The sequence below is a fragment of the Sphaerodactylus townsendi genome, linkage group LG02 (assembly GCF_021028975.2).
Source record: "Sphaerodactylus townsendi isolate TG3544 linkage group LG02, MPM_Stown_v2.3, whole genome shotgun sequence".
Lineage (NCBI taxonomy): Eukaryota > Metazoa > Chordata > Lepidosauria > Squamata > Sphaerodactylidae > Sphaerodactylus > Sphaerodactylus townsendi.
Genome location: NC_059426.1, coordinates 15,747,836 through 15,769,338, shown reverse-complemented (window position 1 = coordinate 15,769,338; position 21,503 = coordinate 15,747,836). Strand labels below are relative to the sequence as shown.

The window sequence follows — 21,503 nt, the reverse complement described above, 5'->3', positions numbered from 1 at the left end:
TTTTTAAAATGAATTTTAATGATCTTGTAATCGAAAATATCTGCAAACTCCTGCCGGGGTGGGGGGAAAGTGTTCTTAAACGGCAAGAGCTGAAACCACTTTCTAAATTGGGGTGGGGGAAACTCCACTAATTCACGGATTCTGCCCTAAGTGGTCTATGCACGGGCATTAGATACTGCCGCCGTCACCAACTGCAAAATCTTCCATTTGGAAGGATAATAATAAATAATAGACATACGAGCAGATGTTTCTAACCAGAAAACCAAATGCAAAGAGACTAGGATATATTTCAAGTAAACTACATTTGGCTTAAGACCAGCTGGGCCGCCTGCGTTTCACGTCTCGCCTCCGTCAACTCTACTCGTTCTTGGTACCTTTGGCCCTGCATATTCCACGGACCTCAAAGCTAAGCTTTTTGCGGTAAAGGATTGTGCCCGACAGAGCAAAGCCGCCTGCTCAACATTTGTTCCGCAGTAGGAAAGGGATTCTTGCCGGGTGCTGCCGTCTCCCTGCGAGTCAAGTGTTCGGATAGGACAGTTCAAACACGTTGCAAGCTTCTCCCAGGCCTTCATCCATGTTCAGTCTCCGCCAGAAAGACTTCTGCTTCATCTGGAGTTCCCTCCGCACACACCGGGGGCACGGGACGGACTTCACCTTGCATTCCGAATGGAAAATAGCACCGCAGCTGTCACACCTGGAAAAGCAAAAAAACCAGATATTTCTATACAACCAGAAAACAAGAACACAAGAACAGCCTGATGGATCAGGTCAACGATCAAAACGATCAAAATCCTGGCTCACACCAAGCAGCCTGTTAGCTGTTGTGGAGGGCCCAACAGCAGGTGTGGCAGCCCAAGGCCGTTGCCTCCCGACACTGGGTTTCAGAGGTTTACTGCCTCCGAACGTGGAGGTTCCATGGGAGAGGGGGTAGTTTCACGGTGCGGCCCTGCCGCCTGCAAAGAGGTTCCCAGCAGTGCCCACTGTGAGAAAAGAGAGAAATATTCCCGGCCATCCTGAAAATCCTCTATGTAGCCCAGTGGGCTGTACCGCACTTTTAACTGGCACAATTCAATGCCAGGCAAAGGGGACAATCGCTCGGTTGCTGGCAATGGGGCTTGTTTCTGAGCAAACCCCTAGGGTCCAGGGGGCATTAATTGAAAATGCTGGGGGGAAGAATTAGGACTAATCAAAGGAAACACTTCTTCACGCAACGTGTGATTGGTGTTTGGAATATGCTGCCACAGGAGGCGGTGATGGCCACTAACCTGGATAGCTTTAAAAGGGGTTTGGACAGATTTATGGAGGAGAAGTCGATTTATGGCTACCAATCTTGATCCTCCTTGATCTGAGATTGCAAATGCCTTAACAGACCAGGTGCTCGGGAGCAACAGCCGCAGAAGGCCATTGCTTTCACCTCCTGCACGTGAGCTCCCAAAGGCACCTGGTGGGCCACTGCGAGTAGCAGAGAGCTGGACTAGATGGACTCTGGTCTGATCCAGCAGGCCAGTTCTTATGTTCTTATGTTCTTATGTCGTGATTCACCCATTCGAAGCATTGCACGGTTGCTTCAAAGCAAAGCCACCGATTACCACCAAGCTTACTCTCAAGTAATGCGCACCTTGGAGCCAACCATTTTTTCTAAACTAAAACCTCGGTATTCAGGTGAAATTGCCGTGTTGGCACTTTGCGATAAATAAGCGAGTTTTGGGTTGCAGTTTGGGCACTCGGCCTCAGAAAGGTTCGCCATCACTGCTCTAGCTTGTTACCTTTTCTTTGGGATATACGTAGGTACCAGCTGGAAAGCACGGATGACAGCCAAGGAAAACAGAAGGCCTTTAAAATCTTAACTGTCCCCATCTGACACGAACGCTGATTTTCCCAAGCCAGTTCCCCTCTCACTGGGGTCCGCTAGAGAGGAATGATGGATGAGAGCGTCGATTTCGCATTAATTCATGATCGCTCCTTTTCTTTCCCTCCCCTCCCCCAAGCATTCTTTGTGGGCCACTGGAGAATGTTGAGGCTTATCACAAATTTGTCAAAATGGACGCCTGCAGGATTGCGGGAGAGCGAAGCCCTCCTCCACCCGCATTCATTGCACAGGCATGGGGTACAGGGAAGGAGAGAGGAATGGTTTTGAAATTCAAGAGCAAACGCACCCATCAAACCATCTGCCAGCATAGCAAGATATTGCTTCTGCAATTCCAACCATCACTGTTATTGGAGGAGGAGGAGGTGAGGTGGGATTACAACCCGCAACTTCGGGAAAGGCAGGCCTCCAGAAATCTTTTCCGGAATATCCCCTAAAATACCATCCACATCCAGGATCCCATTTTATGTACTGTTGCCAGCATCTCACAACCTTGCCCAGATCAAGACCTTATATAACAGAAAGACCTATTTGGGTACACGTGTTAAAATATGATGTTATGGTCAATGTTCGGCAGAGGCCAATTTACTGGAGATCCCTGGCCCCTCAATGATGCGGCTGGCCTCCACTCGGGCCAGGGCCTTTACGGCTCTGGCCCCCGCCTGGTGGAACACTCTTCCTCCAACTGTCCGGGCCCTGCGGGACCTTGGTGATTTCCACAGGGCCTGTAAGACCGAGCTGTTCCACCGGGCTTTTGGAGAAACCAGCCGCTGAGGGCGCCCCCCCCCCCCAGGTTAGGGGTCCTTAACATCAGTGGGACCCATTATTGGAATTTATGGGTCCCTAACACCATCAGGACCCGCACCCCCTTCCTCCTCCTTCTAGGAGAATTAGGTTCAGATGGGACGCCATTTTGGATATAATAACTGCTGTTTTTATTGTAATTATGGATGCCTATGATGATTTTATATGATTTTATGTTGTGCACTGCCCAGAGCCCTCTGGGGATGGGGCGGTATATTAAATAAAATAAATAAATAAATAAATAAATAAATAAATGTACTTAAGAACCACGCATATTCTTTTTTATATACACATATATTAACGGATAATTTAAATTAAGGACAAATATAATTTTAATTATCTGATTAGAGCAGGGGTCTGCAACCTGCAACCAATTAGCCATGCTGGCAGGGGCTGATGGGATTTGTAGTCCATGAACAGCTGGAGAGCCACAGGTTGCAGACCCCTGGATTAGAGCGAGAACTTTTTGAACTATTATAACACTACAAAAAAAAATCTGATGACCAGACTGCTGAATGATGATGATGATGAATTAAATTTCATATACTGCCCAACCCCTGAAGGGCTCTGGGCGGAGTACAATGAGCCACAGACCAACAACAATAAAACACAAGGTATAAATATAAAATGTACTATAACATTACAAAAAAAATTAAAAACAATAGCAGCATCCCACATATATTGGCGGTACCCGATCCCATGCTTAAATACCACGCTTGGGAGGGGACTGGCAAATTGCCGAAGATGACTGAATAGATTATATATAGGGCATCAAGAGGGGGCGGACACTCTGCGGCCAGCCTCCCCCAAAGCCCGGTGGAACAACTCGGTTATACAAGGTCCCGCAGGGCCCTTACAGCTGGAGGGAGAGTGTTCCATCAGGCAGGGGCCAGGGCCGTAAAAGCCCTGGCCCAGGTAGATGCTAGCTGCATCATTGAGGGGCGGGGAACTACCAGCAGATTTGCCCCTGGAGAATGCAGAGGCCTATTAGGGACATACGGGGGAAGACTGTCACGTTTAAAAACAAGATTGTTCTATTCAGTATACTGGCTGATGTTAATGTATTTTACAAGATCATAAATGCAGATCCACTCCTCCCTTTTTAAAAAAGTATTATTATTGTACTGTCGAAGGCTTTCACGGCCGGAATCACTGGAGTGTTGTGGGGTTTCCAGCAGTGGTGGGATCCAAAAATTTTAACACCAGGTTCCGATGGTGGTGGGATTCAAACAGTGGCGCCGCCGCACACACGCACCTCCAGTCCCTATTGGCCAGGGAGGTTGCTTTAGTAACCCCTTCTCGGCACTCAGAAAAAATTAGGAACCACTTCTAGAGAAGTGGTGAGGTTGGATCCCACCTCTGGTTTCCAGGCTGTATGGCTGTGTTCCAGTAGCATTTTCTCCTGACATTTCGCCTGCATCTTTGGCGAAACCAGATGCAGGCGAAACCAGGAGAAAATGCTACTGGAACAAAGCCAAACAGCCCGAAAACCCCACAACACTCCAGTATTATTATTATTATTATTATTGTTATCACCGTTAGCTTTCATTCCTTGTAATCTTTTGTTGATAAAATAAAATTTATATATGATGAAAAAGACCTTCACTTTACTCAATGGTCCGTTTGGATTTTATTCCTACTTTCTTCCAATTAGATTGACAGCAAGAGCATTTATCCCGTTTAGCCTGATCCTATACTTGGTGAGTCAGAAGCAGCATCCACAGATCGATGGGACTCATTCCTTACTCAAAACATTCAGTCAGAGGCACCTTCGCGGGCAACGGTGGGAACATCTGCAGGTAAAATGATCGTTCTTGCATGCCAGCTAAAATCAATAGCGTAGATGGCCAAGTGCAGAAGAGAAGACTGAAGAGGGGTGTCTAACTTAAGAAAGGCAGGTCTGCAGGATGTTATTTGTGAACATTGGGGAGAACATCAGTTGGAGAAAAAAAAAGGCAGAGTTCATTGTATCCATTAAGGCTAAAACAAGCTGCAGTCTGTTTATTACACAAAACTAAATGGAGACTAAACTTTATGAGAAAACGGCGGAACAAGATGACTCACCACGACGGGTTGGAAGCACAGAGTTGAAAGATACCTCAAGGGCCATCAAGTCCAACCCCCTGCCTTGCAGAAAGCCACAATCAAAGCACTCCTGACAGATGGCCATCCAACCTCTGTTTAAAAACCTCCAAAGAAGAAGACTCCACCACCCTCCGAGACAGCGCATTCCACTGTCAAACAGCCCTTATCATCAGGAGGTTCTAGGTGGGATCTCTTTTCCTGTACTTTGAATCCATTTGTCCTTGTCCTAGACTCTGGAGCAGCAGAAAACAAGCTTGCTCCTTCTTCAACATGACATCCCTTCTAATATTTAAACATGGTTATCAGGTCATCCCTTAACCTTCTCTTCTTTAGACTCCCTTAACCTTCTCTTCTTCTTCAAACATACCTAGCTCCCTAAGTCTCTTCCTGTAGGGCATGGAATCCAGACCTTGGACCATTTTGGTTGCCCTCCTCTGGACCAGTTCCAGCTTGTCAATATCCTTCTTGAATTGTGGTGCCCAGAATTAGACACAGTATTCCAGATGAGGCCTGACCAATGCAGAACAGATGAGGCCTGACCAATGCAGATCCCTCCATCTAGCCACTATACGCCTGTCGATGCAGCCCAGAATTGCAATAACTTTCTTGACCACCACATCCTGGAGGCACTGATCAGGAGAGAGGTTCGGGGAGGCCCTTTGTTGCAGAGGTGGGTCTATGAAAGAGACATGGCGGCAACTAAGAAAGCACAGGAGATGGAGCAGTTCCTTTTCCACACTGCTGCTGATTGTAAACAGCACCACACCTCTGCAAAGGTCCAGGCAGTGATGCAAATAGAAGCCTTCTATGATCAGAGGAATGGAAAGAAACGATTGAGCTTGCAGAAGGGAGTTGGGTGGGGAGGGACATGTGTGCTGAATCTAGGTGATGGGATGGACCAAGCCTCCAATGGTAGACACTGGAAGTTGGAATGGGCCTATCGCATGGCCAATCAGCTCAGAGCAGCATCATTACTTGGGTTAGGGTAAATGACGCAGTTGGTTTTGCAAGGACTGGATTGGACTGGAGAGCAGCAGTGGCGCAGCGGTTAAGAGCAGGTGCATTCTAATCTGGAGTTTGATTCCCTGCTCTGCCACTTGAGATGTGGAGGCTTATCTGGTGAATTAGATTAGCTTGTGCACTCGAACGCACACCAGCTGGGTGACCTTGGGCTAGTCACAGTCCTTTGGAGCTCTCTCCGCCCCACCCACCTCACAGGGTGTTTGTTGTGTGGGGCGGGGGGGGAAGGGAAAGGAGTTTGTAAGCCCCTTTGAGTCTCCTTACAGGAGAGAAAGGGGGGATATAAATCCAACTCTTCTTCATCTTCTTATTCCCCTCCTGACTGACACTTTCTTCTCCACTCACTTCTTCCTGGATGAAGGACAGAAGCAGCTGCAGCCATCGCTGCAGTCAAGGGCTTGCCCTCCCCACAAAATCTGGGCTTAATGGAATGGTCACCTCTTCTTCACTGCCATCCACTGAGACCAGGGCAGGGGGAACACTGGTTACACATATGTAACTGGTGGAAAGGATGGTCGTGCTACCCTTTTGGTCCCTTCCACAAGAGGCAGACTGCAACAGCAGTAAACAGCAGTGCGGCGGCAGTAAATGGCATTGGGAGTCACCAGCAGCAGCCAGGAAGGACGAGCCCCAGCAAGCCCAGCTTCTGGGGTGGGGGGAAGACTCCACAGCTGCTCTCTTGCCTGAGCCCCACAGAAATCTGAGACTAACCCTGCACTTCCCTTAAAAGTGCAATTTGCCAGTTGTTGGAACAAAGCAAAAACCATGACGTTGGAGTTGCAGGAAAGGCTAGGAAATAGAAGAACATAAGAGCTAGCCTGCTGGATCAGACCAGAGTCCATCTAGTCCAGCACTCTGCTACTCGCAGTGGCCCACCAGGTGCCTTTGGGAGCTCACGTGCAGGAGGTGAAAGCAATGGCCTTCTGCTGCTGCTGCTGCTCCCGATCACCAGGTCTGCTAAGGCATTTGCAGTCTGAGATCAAGGAGGATCAAGATTGGTAGCCATAGATCGACTTCTCCTCCATAAATCTGTCCAAGCCCTTTTTAAAGCCATCCAGGTGAGTGGCCATCACCACCTCCTGTGGCAGCATATTCCAAACACCAATCACACGTTGCGTGAAGAAGTGTTTCCTTTTATTAGTCCTAATTCTTCCCCCCAGCATTTTCAATGAATGCCCCCTGATTCTAGTATTGTGTGAGAGAGAAAAAATTCTCTCTGTCAACATTTTCGACCCCATGCAGAATTTGATAGACTTCAATCATATCCCCCCTCAGCCGTCTCCTCTCCAAACTAAAGAGTCCCAAACACTGCAACCTCTCCTCATAGGGAAGGTGCTCCAGTCCCTCAACCATCCTCGTTGCCCTTCTCTGCACTTTTTCTATCTCTTCGATATCCTTTTTGAGATGTGGCGACCAGAACTGAACACAGGACTCCAAGTGCGGTCGCACCACGGCTTTATATATGAAATGCAATCCATTGCTGAATTTTGGTTGCATAATTCTGGAGTCTGTGACTGTGCGTGTGCAAAGAGCCATCAAGTCACGGCTGACTTAACGGCAACCCCAGTAGAGTTTTCAAGGCGAGGGACTAACAGAGGTGGTTTGCCGTTGCCTACTTCTACGTCCCAACCCTGGTAATCCTTGGTATCCAAGTACCGACCCTGCTTAGCTCCTGAGATCTGAGATCAGGCTAAACTGGGCTATTCGGGCCAGGGCCCTGCGACCATCATTCAGTGGTAAAGGAAACCAATGGGAGTGCAGATAGGCTGAAAGACAATAAGTAGGCAAGCCCACGCATATATGAATAATTTTAACTTGTGTGACTCATTTTAACGCTAAGTTATGGAATGGATTAATTTTAACGCTAAGTTATAGATCGGATTTATTTTAACGCTAAGTTATGGATCGGATTTATTTTAACGCTAAGTTACCGTATGTACGGGACAAGTGAAACAAATTAGGCCTCAGTGTTGATTTTAGGGTAGTTTATATATTACAATTACACTGGGAATTACAAGGTTGAGAGTGTGTATAGAATTTGTTGATCCTTGACTGTAATTTGCTGTATAGAATTTGTCGGTCCCTGACTGTAATTTGCTGGTCTTTGACTGTAATAAATTGGAATAGGAACAGTGGTAAAGGAAGGGGAGCAAGAACTGTGTTCTAACTTAAACGGGAGATTCTGCTAAGCTGCAGCCAGCCTTCCTCCAAGGTAGACAGTCAGGTGCTTTCGGTGTCTGCTCCACCACCTGGAATTTCGACTCTGGATTCAAGCACACACCTGCCCTCCTCTTTGTGCCAAGGCCGAGGATGCTCAAAGCAGCATCGGTTGCTGCTTGAACATCTGAGAGCCGGCAGAAGCACCTGTGTTGGGAGAGAAGGTGTTCCTCAAAACAGCGCCCTGCCCATGCTTATTTACCCAGCTCTCATTATTGGTCCTCCCTTTGTCCTCTGGGCCTCAGATCCTTTGGAACGCTCATGCAAGGGCATTGTGAAGAGACGCACAAAGGCAGGGCTGGCTTTTGTTGCGTTCGAGATGACACACAGCAGAATAAAACGTTGGGGACTTGGAAATAAGACGCTGCAGAACGGTTCACACGCTTGGCTCGCCCGTGGCAGTCCCACAGAGAACAGCAGCCGCTTGGCACTGGGTTTCTCACGCTGACAGCTGCCATCAGTGCGAAAGAGGCAACCATCCCACCGATTGGTCTGGGTGGTGATGGGGGAAATGAAGTTGCTTTGGCTCACTGAGTGAAAGTCTTCCTGTTTTACGGGGATCAGGCTGAAGGGCGGGGGTCTGAAAATGTCAGTTCTATTGCATATCGTGCGACCATTTGTGCGTGGTCTGCCCTGTCGCATTGGACTTCATGCTTGGCTACGTGAAGAAGAAGAAGAAGAAGAAGAAGAAGAAGAAGAAGAAGAAGAAGAAGAAGAAGAAGAAGAAGAAGAAGAAGAAGAAGAAGAAGAAGAAGAGGAGGAGGAGGAGGAGGAGGAGGAGGAGGAGGAGGCGGCGGCGGCGGCGGCAGCGGCGTTTGGATTTCTATCCCCCCTTTCTCTCCTGCAGGAGAGGGGCTTACAATCTCCTTGCCCTTCCCCCCTCACAACAAACACCCTGTGAGGTAGGTGGGGCTTGAGAGAGCTCCGAGAAGCTGTGACTAGCCCCAGGTCACCCAGCTGGCGTGTGTGGGAGTGTACAGGCTAATCTGAATTCCCCAGATAAGCCTCCACAGCTCAGGCGGCAGAGCGGGGAATCAAACCCGGTTCCTCCAGATTAGATACACAAGCTCTTAATCTCCTATGCTATTGCTGAAGAAGAAGAAGAAGAAGAAGAAGAAGAAGAAGAAGAAGAAGAAGAAGAAGAAGAAGAAGAAGAAGAAGAAGAAGAAGAAGAAGAAGAAGAAGAAGACAGAACGACAACAACAACAACAACAACAACAACAAGAGGAGGAGGAGGAGTTTGGATTTATATCCCCCCTTTCTCTCCTGTAAGGAGTCTCAAGTGGCTTACAAGCTCCTTTCCCTTCCTCTCCCCACAACAGACACCTTGTGAGTTGGGTGGGGCTGAGAGAGTTCCAAAGAACTGTGACTAGCCCAAGGTCACCCAGCAGGAATGGAGGAGTGCGGAAACACATCTGGTTCACCAGATAAGCCTCTGTCACTCAGGTGGAGGAGTGGGGAATGAAACCAGGTTCTCCAGATTAGAATCCACCTGCTCTTAACCACTACAGAAGAAGAATTCGGATTTATACCCTGCCTTTCTCCCCTGTAAGGAGACTCAACTGCTTTTCCTTCCTCTCCTCACAACAGACACCTTGTGGAGGAGGTGGGTCTGAGAGAACTGTGACTGGCCCAAGGTCACCCAGCAGGCTTCATGTGGAGGAGCGGGGAAACAAACCCAGTTCACCAGATAAGAGCCTGCCACTCATGTGGAGGAGTGGGGAATCATACCCAGTTCTCCAGATTAGTCCACCGCTCTTAACCACTACCCCATGCAGTGTGAGATGTGGATTGCCTAAAAGTTACCAAAGATAATAAGAACAGCAGTGAAATGCAGGAAAGCCAACGGTCAGTGGGCCCCGGGATCAAGTTATTTCCAGACGTTCCACTGCCGCACCCTTACAAAGTGTCCTTAAAAACACTAATCTCAACAACGTCTTTCCTCTACAACCCTCTGCTTGTGAGAGCACCGCGCAGAGCTTAATGCTCACGAAAACAGAACACGGAAGGCAGTGTCCAAGGGCCGAAGTGGCATGGCGGCCATGAGCAGGGGGAGGACTCCAAGGTCACAGAGAAGCAGTCACCTAAGACCCTCTTGAAACACATATTTACGAAGTAGCAACGAAAATAATTTTATGGTTGGGGGTCACCACAACATGAGGAACTGTATTAAAGGGTCACGGCATTAGGAAGGTTGAGAACCACTGGCGTAGGCCAACTCAGGGCCAGGTTCCCAAAGCAATGGCCAGGCAGATGGTCCAGAACAGGGGTCTGCAACCTGCGGCTCTCCAGATGTTCATGGGCTACAATTCCCATCAGCCCCTGCCACCATGGCCAATTGGCAGGGCTAATGGGAATTGTAGTCCGTGTACATCTGGAGAGCCGCAGGTTGCAGACCTCTGGACTATAGCCAATGCTCATGTTGGGAGGGACTGATGGGAATTGTAGTTCATGGACATCTGGAGAGCCGCAGGTTGCAGACCTCTGGACTATAGCCAATGCTCATGTTGGGAGGGACTGATGGGAATTGTAGTTCATGGACATCTGGAGAGCCGCAGGTTGCAGACCTCTGGACTATAGCCAATGCTCATGTTGGGAGGGACTGATGGGAATTGTAGTTCATGGACATCTGGAGAGCTGCAGGTTGCAGACCCCTGGTCCAGAAGAAACCACGACAGCCCAAGCTGAGCAAAAAAAGGAGGCCAAGCAGGATAAGGAAGTATAGAACGGAGCAGCATCCAGCAACTTCTTCTTTCCAGACGCCAAGATGCTCAGAGAGAAGAGAACGCTTGTGTGGGTCCCTTATGTCCCCTGAATGGAAGCTACATCAACTGGCGGGGTTTATGGATAACAGTTTATTCTGGGATTCCTTTGGTGGAATTTCTACCTCACAAGGGACAGATCCAATACCTTCCCATCGGCCATGACAAAGGGTCGTTACTTATCCATCCCTCTCCAGGATCGGGTTTGTCCACACTGTAAAAATCAAGTGGAGACTCTTGCTCACATTATTCTTGACTGTCCGAGATATGTGGGCATCAGGGATTTCTCTCCCAGGCTGGCCCTAGACCAGGGGTAGGGAACCTGCGGCTCGAGAGCCGCATGCGGCTCTTCTGCCCTTGCACTGTGGCTCCACGAGCCGAGCCACCGGCCCCTTATCTCTGCCTCAGCCCTAGGCATCTGAGGCAGGGCGAGGCTGTAATTTGCTAACTGCCCACAGTGCGGCTGGGTTGGGCGCCAAGCATGAGGCACCCCTCTCGCCCGCCCCGTTGGAGCGGGGCGGGTGCTTTTCTGGTGGCCAGCAAGGCTGAGCCGCCGGCTTCATCCTTGCCCGCCCTGCAGGCAGCAGGGCGCATCCATGCGCTTCTCAGAATGAGCGGAGTTAAAAAGGTTAAAAAAACCCCAATATATACAGTGCGTTATCTTTTCATTTCTTAACCATGTCAAAGAATTATTTTGGCTACGGACTCCAAGTGTTTTTCTTTTCCACGTGGGAAAACGTGGGTCCAAAATGCAGCCTCTTTGAGTGTTAAAGGTTCCCTACCCCTGCCCTAGACAAATCTGAAAGTGACTCTGACTGTTCTGTTGTGGAGCTTCTGTTAAACAACCCAGATGTCGTGCCCTTGGAAAAAGTAGCAAAATTTCTTTTACAAGTGACCGAACTTTCTAAGTAATGTATACTGCTAAATACAGTCTTCCTGTCTGCGCTCTGACTGTACTTTTGATTTGTATTTCAAAAATGTCTGGCAACGCTCTAGAACCTATTTTTAAATGCCAAATAAAGGTGGTTGTTGTTAAAAAAAGAATTTCTACCTCTGTGGCATAGGAGGTACACTGCTGGACGCTGAATCCTTGAGTATCCCCACTTGGGACTGCCAGCGCTATTAAGCTGCAGCTGACGTACAGCAACCCGACAGTGGCTTCAAGGCATGAGTCGTTCAGAGATGGTCTGCCAATGCCTACCTCTGCACAGAACTTCATGTGGAGGGCTTGCAACCTGCAAATTCCTTTCCTTCCCCTCCCCACAACAGACACCTTGTGAGGTTGGCGGGGCTGGGAGAGTTCCGAGAGAACTGTGACTAGCCCAAGGTCGCCCTGCAGGCTTCAGGCAGAGGAGGAGAGAACAGCCCATTCATATCCTGATGTTTCTATCCAGACAAACCCTGACTTAGGCCCCTTCCGCACATGCAGAATAATGAATTTTCAATGCACTTTCAATGCCCTTTGTGGCTGGATTGTACTTTGTGGAATAGCAAAATCCACTTGCGAACAATTGTGAAAGTGGACTGAAAGTGCATTGTTCTGCATGTGCGGAAGGAGCCTCAGATGGCCCAGGCTAGCCGGCTCTCGCCAGATGTTGGAAGCGAAGCAGGGATGGCCATGATTAGTACCTAGATGGGAGACCACCAAGGAAGTTCAGGGTCGCTATGCAGAGGAAGACAACGGAAAACCACGTCTGCCTCTTCCCTTACAAACCCTACAGGGTTCCTTTAAGTTGACTGTGTCTCGTTGGAGGGGGAAAAAATCCAGGAAAGGGGAATGTTTCTGTTTGCTTTTTAAGACAAAACCAGGCAAAACATTTAACAAGAACAACACTAATAATTGGTGGGAACTTCACAATAGTGCTAAGGCAGCAGAAATTAGGAGTTGCAGATTGTCGGGGCGGATGGAAGGAGGAGGCTGCCGGGCAGGGCACGCAACCCCCCCCCCCCCGGGCTAATTAAGTGAAATGATTGTGTTTGCTTTGGAGCCATTTGGCCAACAAAGGAATGTGTCACACTGATTAGCCAGAAAGGGCTGTGTAATATATGTGTATTCAAAGCCAGATGAGTGCATTATCCAGGTATTCAGGTCTGTTTGCTCAAGGACTGACAGAAAAAAATGAATGCTGAGTAAACACCTGCAAATGGAAACTCCGGCTCTTGACGGCTGGGGAGGAGGGGGAGAGAGAAGAGGAATCCCCCCCCCCAGATTTATCTATCTCAACTAGAAATCACATCTGGAAATAGACCCACCATTTTCTTTCAGGGTTTTCCCACTCCATCGTAGCTCACCTCACAGAAGTGTTACAGGATGACAAAAGTCCAAATCCTAAACATCTGGTGGGGGGCACTTGAGACCCCATAGCTCTGTGGGTCCTCCCTTAACTGCATCCCCCCCCCACCCCAGAACAGGAGTTCTCCTCTGGCAAGCCAGATTAAGGTCAAGGCAACAGCACGCAAGCAACAATATACACAGAAACATACTTTACTTTCCAGTCACTCGAGAACTTTCTTGAATGGGGGAGGGCTCTTTAATACAGTACAAACACCTTGGGGGGAGGTAGTTTATAGCTGGTGTTCGACACCGCTGCAACCCCTTTCGGAGGGAAGCTCGATATCTTTTAAAGCCTAGCCGTTTCATTCAAGTGGAGCCTCGTTCATTTTGGTTAGACTTAGAGGAGAAATAACATTCCCAAAGAACCAGTCACTTCCTCATGGGACAGACCCGTTAATATCTATTTAAATTGTGGTCCAGCCATTCTTTAACATGCAATCCATTGCCATCCGCCAAGTGCACAGCATTAGAAGAAGAAGAAGAAGAAGAAGAAGAAGAAGAAGAAGAAGAAGAAGAAGAAGAAGAAGAAGAAGAAGAAGAAGAAGAAGAAGAAGAAGAAGAAGAAGAAGAAGAAGAAGAAGAAGAAGAAGAGATTTATATCCCCCCTTTCTCTCCTGCAGGAGACTCAAAGGGGCTTACAATCTCCTTGCCCTTCCCGCCTCACAACCAACACCCTGTGAGGTGGGTGGGGCTGAGAGAGCTCCGAGAAGCTGTGACTAGCCCAAGGTCACCCAGCTGGCGTGTGTGGGAGTGTACAGGCTAATCTGAATTCCCCAGATAAGCCTCCACAGCTCAGGCGGCAGAGCGGGGAATCAAACCCAGTTCCTCCAGATTAGATACACGAGCTCTTAACCTCCTACGCCACTGCTGCTCCTTTAGCGTGGAAAGCTCTCCCAGGTTGCCAAGTTCCAGGTGGTAGCTGGAGATTCCTACTTTTAAAACAGATCTCCAGGCAGCAGAGATCAGTTCACCAGGAGAAAACGGCCAATTTGGAAGGTGGACTCTATGGCAGGGTAACTTATTGAAGCCCCTCCCCTCCCCTCCCCAAGCCCTGCCCTCCTCAGACTCCGCCACCCAAATCTTCAGGTGTTGCCCAACCTGGAGCTGACAACCCAACTCCAAAGCCACATTTTAAAAAAACAGACATAAAAGCACAGTTGCAGATTTTATTTATCTAGGTCCGTGATGGCGAACCTTTGGCACTCCAGATGTTATGGACTACAATTCCCATCAGCCCCTGCCAGCATGGCCAATTGGCAGGGGCTGATGGGAATTGTAGTCCATAACATCTGGAGTGCCAAAGGTTCGCCACCACTGAGTGTATTTACGGTAGATGCTGGCCCAGTGCTTTTGAGACTATTCAAGGCACTCTGAATCTCAGTCACTGTTTTTACTCCAAAACGGTATATATTTTCTCTATTAAAAAAAAACAGCTTGCATGCATCTGTCCATGCCACCATTTAAGACCACTTTCCCAAGAAACGGGGCTTTTTCAGTGGTAGCCCCTCACCTTTCAAACACTGTCATCCTTGAAGCTTGTCTGGCCCATAGCTTACTCTCTGCTGGGCACCAGGTCATTTTTTTTTAAAGGTACAAAACAGTATGTGTAACACGCAATACCAGAACTGAGAACTCGTGTTACACGTGGGCAAGGCAATTGTCTTTAATAACTATTACATTAATTTCTATAGTTCTCAGCTATTCAGTCTAATTATAGTAATCTTATTGGATCTAATATAAATAAACACTGCTCATCTCTGCCCATCTAATATAAATAAACAAATAATATAATCTAAATCATATCATCTGGACAACTGTCCCGTGAACTCAATTTTCAATCTGTTATCAACGTCTCTTATGTGCTCAATGAGCTATTCAGTACAATATAGTTCATGTGTATGTAACCAATCCAATACACGGATCATAATGAAATAGAATTATTGCATATTTCCATAGCCCTCTCATCTGATATGTGATGTAATCCAAGTTGGTGAGGATAACCAGTAAGGATAAATCAGCACTCTGTGGCACCATTTAAGATCGTTTCCCCAAGAAACGGGGCTTTTTCAGTGGTAGCCCCTCACCTTTCAAACACTGTCATCCTTGAAGCTTGTCTGGCCCATAGCTTACTCTTTGCTGGGCACCAGGTCAATTTTTTTTTTAACCCATGACTTTAACTGAGTGGTTCCATCTTTTTTAAAGTGGCTTTTATGTAACTGCTTTCTAGCTTCACGGCTGTGTTATGAATATCTTTTTATGCTACTGAATGTTGTTTTGCATTGTTTTTATGCCCCTTATTTTTAACTAGCGGGGCCCGGCCACGCGTTGCTGTGGCAATTGTCCTTCTCATCACAGTCCGCAACCCACACAGATGTCCATGCAGGTCCAATGATCTGCAGCATAGCCTTTTGGGGTGGTCAAATGGAATCCCTCTTTCCCTTTTCAATTCACATTGTTATATGGTGGTGTCTTGTTTTTTTAGTATAAGGTAACCCTTTCCCACAACGGAACTGTCCAGAGTGCAAATCCCGCCTGTCCATGAGGGGCTGGTTGACATGCGCAGGGTCCTGGCTTGAGTAAGGCAGAACTGGGGCAAGGAGGCTAATCCCAGTCAGGCAGCAGGAAGGAGGGTGGGTGAGACAGCTTCAGATCAAGAGGCCAGCTCTCCCAGGGTTCTAGCAAAGGGCCACGTTGCAAAAGAAGCAGAGCCAGTAGGGTGTTTAGGTCTCGCCTTCCCACCCTGTGGATTTTCTTTAGAAAGAAAAAGGCAGAAACTCCAGCCCAAGCTTTTAGTAAAAGAGAGCTGTGGTGATCCTCATATGGGTGAGGAAGGTGGGTAAGTGGTGGGGTGGTTGGATGCTGAGGGTGGAGCCAGAGTGAGGTGTGTGATTAGGGATGAAGGGCTGGATGTGTATGAGAGAATATGTGCTGTTGTTAATGGTAGCACAGTAGGGTGAGAGCACAAGAGAGTGAAAGTTCCCTCAAGGCTTTGATGTGGAGGAGGAGGGAACCCCACCTGGCAGTCTCACATGGCAAAGTCAAATGTGCATGTGTGTTTCACTTCCACTGGTTATTACTACTAACAGTATTACCTATTTATCATTGTTTTCTACTGCTCATCTCCTGCCCATCTGGCGCTAACATTCTAAGGGCATACCAAGCTCCCTCAGGCCACAGACAGGCTGCACTGAACATCTCTTACAGGGCGTGAGACCAGTTCCAAACTTACGAGCCAGCTTAGCATGGCCTGGTGAGCCAGAGAAAAAGATGTTCTTACAAATCTGGCTCAGGTATGAGGACTTTGGCGCATTTAGAGAGGTCCGGAATTACCTGCCTTCAGAACAGGAGAGGAAGAGGCGTCATTGTGAAAATTCTCCTGGAGGCTTCAATCCGTCCAGCCGCTTTTGGCGTTCAAGAGGCATTGACTAACGGTCACTGTTCCAGCTTTTTACTCGCCATATATCTATAGATACTGATAATCTGTAGGTTGTTGCTTTTATTACTTTATTGCGTGGTTTATGAAAGAGGTAGCAGATAAAATTTTTAGGGGGGGAAAAATACAAGTTTTTCCTACGTGGAAGGAATGGAAGAGAGAGATTGGAAAGGAGGATGATTTTAGAAGAAAGTGGATGGGTCACATGGGTGTATTTGAAATCAACGAAAATTTGAAGGGTTTGTTTCACAAAGGGGAGGAGGGGGAGGGGGAGGAGGGGGAGGGGGAGGAGGGGGAGTAGTAGTAGTTTGGATTTATATCCCACCTTTCTCTCATGTAAGGAGATTCAAGATGACTTACAAACTCCTTTCCCTTCCTCTCCCCACAACAGATACCTTGTGAGGTAGGTGGGACTGAGAGAGTTCTTCAGAACTGTGACTAGCCCAAGGCCACCCAGCAGGAATGTAGGAGTGCGGAAACACATCTGGTTCACCTGATACGCCTCCGCCACTCAGGTGGAGGAGTGGGGAATCAAACCCGGTTCTCCAATTAGAATCCACCTGCTCTTAACCACTACACCACGCTGGGCAAGGCGTTCTAATATCCCTCCCCCACCTCCACCCCCTAAAAAGAGGAAACGAGGAAAAGAGGAAAAGAGGTATACCTAGTTCAAGTTAATGTACTGTTCACACAACTAGTTTTTAACTCTAATTGTGCAAATGTAAACCAAAAAGGGGTGGGTTCTGATGTACGAATATTCTTATTCATGAAGTGAAAAACACAGATTATTAATCATTAAGGGGGGAAAGCAATGGAAGAGAATTTGTTTGAAGATATCTGGTGGCAGAAACGTGCAGTTTATCAGACTATAAGGACATCTAATGGGAGAGCAGGAAGCACAGGATAGGTGAACTTCGTCAGCTCTCAGCAGGGTTAGTATTTGGAAGAGAAAGACTCTGCTTCACCCCTGCTTCTCACTTGCCTCGAAAGTCCTTTGTTGGAGTCGCCATCAATCAGCTGTGATGCTGCTTCACGTAGACCAGGGGTCTGCAACCTGTGGCTCTCCAGATGTTCATGGACTACAATTCCCATCAGCCCTTGCCACCATGCCCAATTGGTCATGGTGGCCATGGTGGCAGGGGCTGATGGGAGTTGTAGTCCATGAACATCTGGAGAGCCATAGGTTGCAGACCTCTGACGTAGACTCAAGGATATCTACTCCAAAGCGAATCCCTTCAAGGATAATGGGACTCCTTTCCAAATACAGAAACATGCATTTGTTTGATAAAAAAATAAAATTCAAGGAACAGGAAAATATTTTGTTCCTTTCTTTATCCTAATCAGTCTCCTTGTCCTATCTAGCCTTAATCTCGGCTCTTACGCTTTGTCATTCATTACTTTCTTTCCAAGAGGCAGTTGTTCTGTGAGGGCTCTTGTTGGCCAGTATTTACATAATTCTGCAGCAGCACACCTTGTTTAATCTGTGTTCACGGTTTTGACTTTGCATTGAAAAAAAAAACATACACAAAGAAACCCTGGAACCAATCCAGGGACAGGCTGGGCAAATACCTGCATGAAGCTTGCAATCTCAGTAAAAGTTGGCCTTGGCTACGCGGGGACAGAAATCTTACTTCCGGATGTACAGAAAACAAACCTCACCGTAGCCCGCTAGTCATAAAAATCCTGGCATCTCTCAACACTGGAAGCGGGTTCTAAGAATTGATGCTTGCCCTACAAGCCTCTGAGAACGCACAGTAAAATCACTAAATCATTTTTTGGTTCTATTTGAGTGATCATTTTAGTGATCCCTGCGTTCTGCCTGATGTTTTCATTGTTGTATTCATGTTTTTTTCATTGTTGTATTCATGTTGTATCTATTTTAGCTCTGGTTTTAGCTGTTCTGATTATGTGCTTTTTGTTGGTTATATAGTCCAAACCGGGGAGGAAGTGACACGCACTATAGGAATTGGCACAACCAGGGGCGGAGTGAGGGGGAATTGCACCCGGGGCAATGCCTGCGTCCTCCATCCCTGTCATGCCTCCACCCGCCCCAGCCACACCCCTGCCCAGGCGCGCACCCAGGGCATTGCGCCCCACCAAGCCACCCCTGGGAGTAACCCTGCATCAACATGGGTGCCCACCCTTACGGAGCAAAGGGCAAATGTGCCTGCAGAGGGGACAGATACGCAGGCAGGTGCAGCGCGGCTCTGTGGCACCTGACTCTAGAAGCTGTCACCATTTTCCAGCCCTGCTGGCGCAGAAAAATGCCCTGCCGTGACTACGGACATACCGGCGGGGCATTCTAGGTGGTGAAGCTGACCTCCCAACTCCCGTGTGACGAATGCCCTTATAAGGCATTATACACAGATGCTTCGAACGTTTGGGACAAACGATACACAGATGCTTCGAACGTTTGGGACAAACGATACACAGATGCTTCGAACGTTTGGGACAAACGATCGCCTCAGACGGGGGCCGTGCCCTGAGTTGTCACACCCCGCATGCCAATGAAGCCAGCATTGGATGTATGCCACGTTTTGGTCACGTCCGTCTGTTATCCCCTACAGGGAATTTTAGATGGCTGAGATTTTCTTTTCGCAAAGAGTCACAAGGAGACGTTTCCAAGCCGAGAGACAAGAGAAGGTCTGTGCCTATGGCCAAGCTGACGGCGCATGGCTGAGATGTGTTTGGCCACATTGCGGTCAGCCACACAGACAGCCGGTAGGAATCAACCCTGCTGTCCTCTGTTCCATTCAAAGCCCCTCTGAAGTTTATCCCAGACTCAAGAAAGCAAGCGGTCACCAGGAAACACATCAAAAAGGCTGTTGCATTCTCATTCTTAACATGTAAAACCTCCCCTCTCCCCATGAAAGACAGGTGCGTGCAGTGAAATTCCAACATGGCATGCATCTGTAGCCTCTTGACGCTGTAGAAGCACACTCAAAAAGAAATGCAAGGGCCGCTGGACTCCACTGGCCAACTGAGGGTGAGAAGCACTAGCAGCATATCTGGCTGAATCAGGATAGCCTCATCTGGCCATGTAGAGAAGGGTTTAAGAAAAGATTCGGGGCGGAAACAGAAAAGGCCTTTATGCAGAAAGCAGGGAAATGGACCAGGCCTCTTGTCTCAGACTGAGTCACCCCATTAGCTTTTTCTATAGAACGGTAATGACGGCGCCAAAGTGAACGAACCGCAGTTGTTTACCTGCTTGAAGAAATGTCCTCGAAGGGGTAGAGGATCTCTCCATTGTTGCAGATCTCACAGACGAACCCCTTTTGACTACAAAGGCTGCAGCTGTAGACGTGGGAGGTGGCAAACTTGATTACCTTCCCAAGGAAAGGTGCCAATTTCCCTTCAATAACCTAAAAGACAAGGGAAATGAGGCTGTGACAGAACCAACACCAGAGAATACAAGATTTTCATTAGCAAACAGAACCAAGCCCAGTTTGAGACGGGAAGTCTTCAACACTAGACCAAATTCAAGTCCAATCACACCTAATAGGCCAATTACGTTTTCTAGGGTGTAAGCTTTCAAGAAGAAGAGCTTGGATTTATACTTATAGAAGAAGAAGAGGAGGAGGAAGAGGAGTAGTAGTTTGGATTTATACCCCACCTTTGTCTCCTGTAAGGAGACTCCAAGGAACTTACAAACTCCTTTCCTTCCCCTTCCCACAACAGACACCTTGTGAGGTTGGCGGGGCTGGGAGAGTTCTGAGAGAACTGTGACTAGCCCAAGGTCACCCAGCAGGCTTTAGGCGGAGGAGCAGAGAAACAAATCTGGTTCACCTGATTAGTGTCCGTCGCTCATTTGGAGGAGTGGGGGATCAAACCTGGTTCTCCAGATTAGAGTCCACTAACTCTTAACCACTACATCATGCTGGCTCTCCATTCAAAGCTTGTGCCGAGGGCTGACTTTCAATAGATGACAGCGAGGGAGCTGCCCGGCTGCGAACGAAACCCCGACCCGGAACAAAACCCTGACCCAGTCACGTGAACACGTGAAGCTGCCTTATATTTAATCAGACCACTGGTCAACTAAGGTCGGTACCATCTGCTCAGACTGGCAGCTAATCTCCAGGGCCTCTGGTATAAGGCTTTCACATCCCCTGTGACCTGATCCTCCTGCCCAGCGTAACTTTCCCACCTCTCCTGGTAGCCTGTTACTGAGGAGACAGGACTCCAGAGGCGTAGCTGGGCCAAAGTGCGCCCGGTGCACACTCTGTTTTTTCCGCCCCCTCCCTCCGCAGTGCCCTGCCCCCCGCCTCCCCCTTACTTTAATGCAGGCTGGAGAAGCGGCCTGTTCCCTTCAGGCTGAAAATGGCCTGGTGGGAACTACACTTCCCATGAGACCCTGGGGCTTGCAAGGTCTCCTGGGAACTGCAGCTCCCATCAGGCTGTTTTCAGCTTGAAGGGAACAGGCCCCTTCTCCAGCCTGCACTGTTTTACAAAGGTTAGTGTTTGTGGAGGGGGGGGCACTGCGGGGCGGGCACAGGGGGCAACATGCACCCCACGGCCCCCTGGTAGCTCCACCTATGCAGGACTCTAGGAACATTTGGAGCCGCGAAGTGAGGAGCAAAACAATCCCACTCCATTTCATTGTAGTCCTTGTAACTGTGGAAACATTACTGGCCCCAAGTCATAAAGATATTCTCAGAATCACCTGAAGAAGCTGGCCGAAGAATGACATACCCTGTCTAACTAACTGAACAAACGGGAATCATGGTTTAAAGTCACGTGGATGACGTTTCAACCGTTCTCCATAAAACGAACCATTTTATTATTGTCGTAACAAATGTACACATCCCCAGTCCACTGAACTTTATGTAGAACTAACTGACATATAACCACACAGTTGTCCACTTTTCCCACAGGATAACTGACAACCCCCCTGCTCTCAAGCATAGCCAAGACCAAGGGTTGCAAGAGTGTTCACATTTCAAAACATGAGTTACCTAGGCATTATGCAACAGCCTCTTAAAA

The 21,503-nt window shown here is 48.2% G+C and overlaps 1 protein-coding gene across 1 annotated transcript in view; it reads right to left on the bottom strand.

Moving 5' to 3' along the window:
- Positions 1-267: 267 nt before the first annotated feature.
- Positions 268-21,503, bottom strand: part of PLEKHM3 (pleckstrin homology domain containing M3) — a 115,044-nt gene continuing 93,808 nt past the window's right edge. Inside the window, exons 7-8 of the mRNA XM_048483286.1 lie at positions 19,728-19,885; positions 268-694 (exon numbers count right to left, since the gene is read on the bottom strand). Of these exons, the coding sequence (XP_048339243.1) occupies positions 517-694; positions 19,728-19,885 (336 nt within the window). The 3' untranslated portion in view covers positions 268-516. The remainder of the gene's footprint in view (positions 695-19,727; positions 19,886-21,503) is intronic.